This window comes from Salvelinus namaycush, chromosome 24 (genome assembly GCF_016432855.1).
Source record: "Salvelinus namaycush isolate Seneca chromosome 24, SaNama_1.0, whole genome shotgun sequence".
In the NCBI taxonomy this organism is placed as follows: domain Eukaryota; kingdom Metazoa; phylum Chordata; class Actinopteri; order Salmoniformes; family Salmonidae; genus Salvelinus; species Salvelinus namaycush.
In genome coordinates this window covers 27,017,183-27,019,617 of record NC_052330.1, presented here as the reverse complement: position 1 = coordinate 27,019,617, position 2,435 = coordinate 27,017,183, and the positions used below count along the sequence as shown (strand labels likewise).

Sequence of the window (2,435 nt, the reverse complement as noted above, 5' to 3'; positions counted from 1 at the left end):
AATGTAAGTAGTAAATGTGGTCGCAGTTGTAAATGAGAACTTGTTCTCAACTGGCCTAGCTGGTTAAAAAAAGGCGAAATAAAAATGATGGTATAAATTAAATGTGAACATTTATGTCTCATTCTTAACTGTTGGACTGTGTGTGTGTGGAAGAGACAGATTAACAAAATGTTCTCAGTCATTTCTTGCATAAGACCAGTCAGGTGTCCAGAGGTATGATGTACGGCTGTGTTCCCTTCTGCAGAGTGACTATATATAGGATGTACTGTGTTACCCTCTGTAGAGTGACTATATATAGGATGGACTGTGTTCCCCTCTGCAGAGTGACTATATATAGGATGGACTGTGTTACCCTCTGCAGAGTGACTATATATAGGATGGACTGTGTTACCCTCTGCAGAGTGACTATATATAGGATGTACGGCTGTGTTCCCCTCTGCAGAGTGACTATATATAGGATGTACGGCTGTGTTCCCCTCTGCAGAGTGACTATATATAGGATGTACTGTGTTACCCTCTGCAGAGCGACTATATATAGGATGGACTGTGTTCCCCTCTGCAGAGTGACTATATAAGGATGTACGGCTGTGTTCCCCTCTGCAGAGTGCCTATATATAGGATGTACTGTGTTCCCCTCTGCAGAGTGACTATATATAGGATGGACTGTGTTACCCTCTGCAGAGTGACTATATATAGGATGGACTGTGTTACCCTCTGCAGAGTGACTATATATAGGATGTACTGTGTTCCCCTCTGCAGAGTGACTATGTATATAGGATGTACTGTGTTCCCCTCTGCAGAGTGACTATGTATATAGGATGTACTGTGTTCCCCTCTGCAGAGTGACTATGTATATAGGATGTACTGTGTTCCCCTCTGCAGAGTGACTATATATAGGATGGACTGTTACCCTCTGCAGAGTGACTATATATAGGATGTACTGTGTTACCCTCTGCAGAGTGACTATGTATATAGGATGGACTGTGTTACCCTCTGCAGAGTGACTATATATAGGATGTACGGCTGTGTTCCCCTCTGCAGAGTGACTATATATAGGATGGACTGTGTTACCCTCTGCAGAGTGACTATATATAGGATGGACTGTGTTACCCTCTGCAGAGTGACTATATATAGGATGGACTGTGTTACCCTCTGCAGAGTGACTATATATAGGATGTACTGTGTTCCCCTCTGCAGAGTGACTATGTATATAGGATGTACTGTGTTCCCCTCTGCAGAGTGACTATGTATATAGGATGTACTGTGTTCCCCTCTGCAGAGTGACTATGTATATAGGATGTACTGTGTTCCCCTCTGCAGAGTGACTATGTATATAGGATGTACTGTGTTACCCTCTGCAGAGTGACTATATATAGGATGGACTGTGTTCCCCTCTGCAGAGTGACTATATATAGGATGGACTGTGTTCCCCTCTGCAGAGTGACTATATATAGGATGTACGGCTGTGTTCCCCTCTGCAGAGTGACTATATATAGGATGTACTGTGTTACCCTCTGCAGAGTGACTATATATAGGATGGACTGTGTTACCCTCTGCAGAGTGACTATATATAGGATGTACTGTGTTACCCTCTGCAGAGTGACTATGTATATAGGATGTACTGTGTTACCCTCTGCAGAGTGACTATATATAGGATGGACTGTGTTCCCCTCTGCAGAGTGACTATATATAGGATGTACTGTGTTCCCCTCTGCAGAGTGACTATGTATATAGGATGTACTGTGTTCCCCTCTGCAGAGTGACTATATTTAGGATGTACTTTGTTCCCCTCTGCAGAGTGACAACATATGTGTGTGTTCCCCTCTGCAGGTGGGGGGGATCCACGTGAACCACTGGAAGTTGGATCTGAAGCTGGGTATCTACACGCTGGTCCTCTACGCTGTCTTCCTGTGTTTCTCCATCATGATCGAGTACAACGTCTTCACCTTCGTCAACCTGCCCATGTGCATGGAGGAGTAGCTGGACCACGCCCACCTCTGAACTAGGAAGCTCCAGTCCCTCAACCCCTAATGGCAACCAATCACAATCAACGTTCCCCATCCTCCACCACGTTACTAAACCTGGTTACCTGGTTATCTCCTGTCTGACTGGTCACCTGTCATTGTCATAACTGACCTGTTGACCTCTTGATCTGATCCTGGTCTTTAAGTCTTTTCTTTCCCTGTGCTTGGACTCACTTTCCGATGAGGCTTTGTTCTGAGGAGTGGACAGACGCATTAAACGAACTGGACCCATTTTCAGACTAGTCCATTTTCCATTCCCCCATCCACACTATCTGTTGTCTTACTGGGCTTTCCTTAGCATTCCCCCACAGGCTCTAGAATCAACCCTACAGTAGTCTGCCTCTCACAAACAACCCACACATACCTCCGTCCAGGTTAGGGTTAGTCCTAACCCTCAACATTGACCCTCAC

General features: G+C 45.1%; 1 protein-coding gene across 1 annotated transcript in view; it reads left to right on the top strand.

Moving 5' to 3' along the window:
* Positions 1 to 1,980, top strand: part of LOC120019322 (sodium/potassium/calcium exchanger 4-like) — a 47,047-nt gene extending 45,067 nt beyond the window's left edge. The window contains exon 17 of the mRNA XM_038962620.1: positions 1,831 to 1,980. Coding sequence (XP_038818548.1) covers positions 1,831 to 1,980 — 150 coding nt within the window. The remainder of the gene's footprint in view (positions 1 to 1,830) is intronic.
* Positions 1,981 to 2,435: the final 455 nt, after the last annotated feature.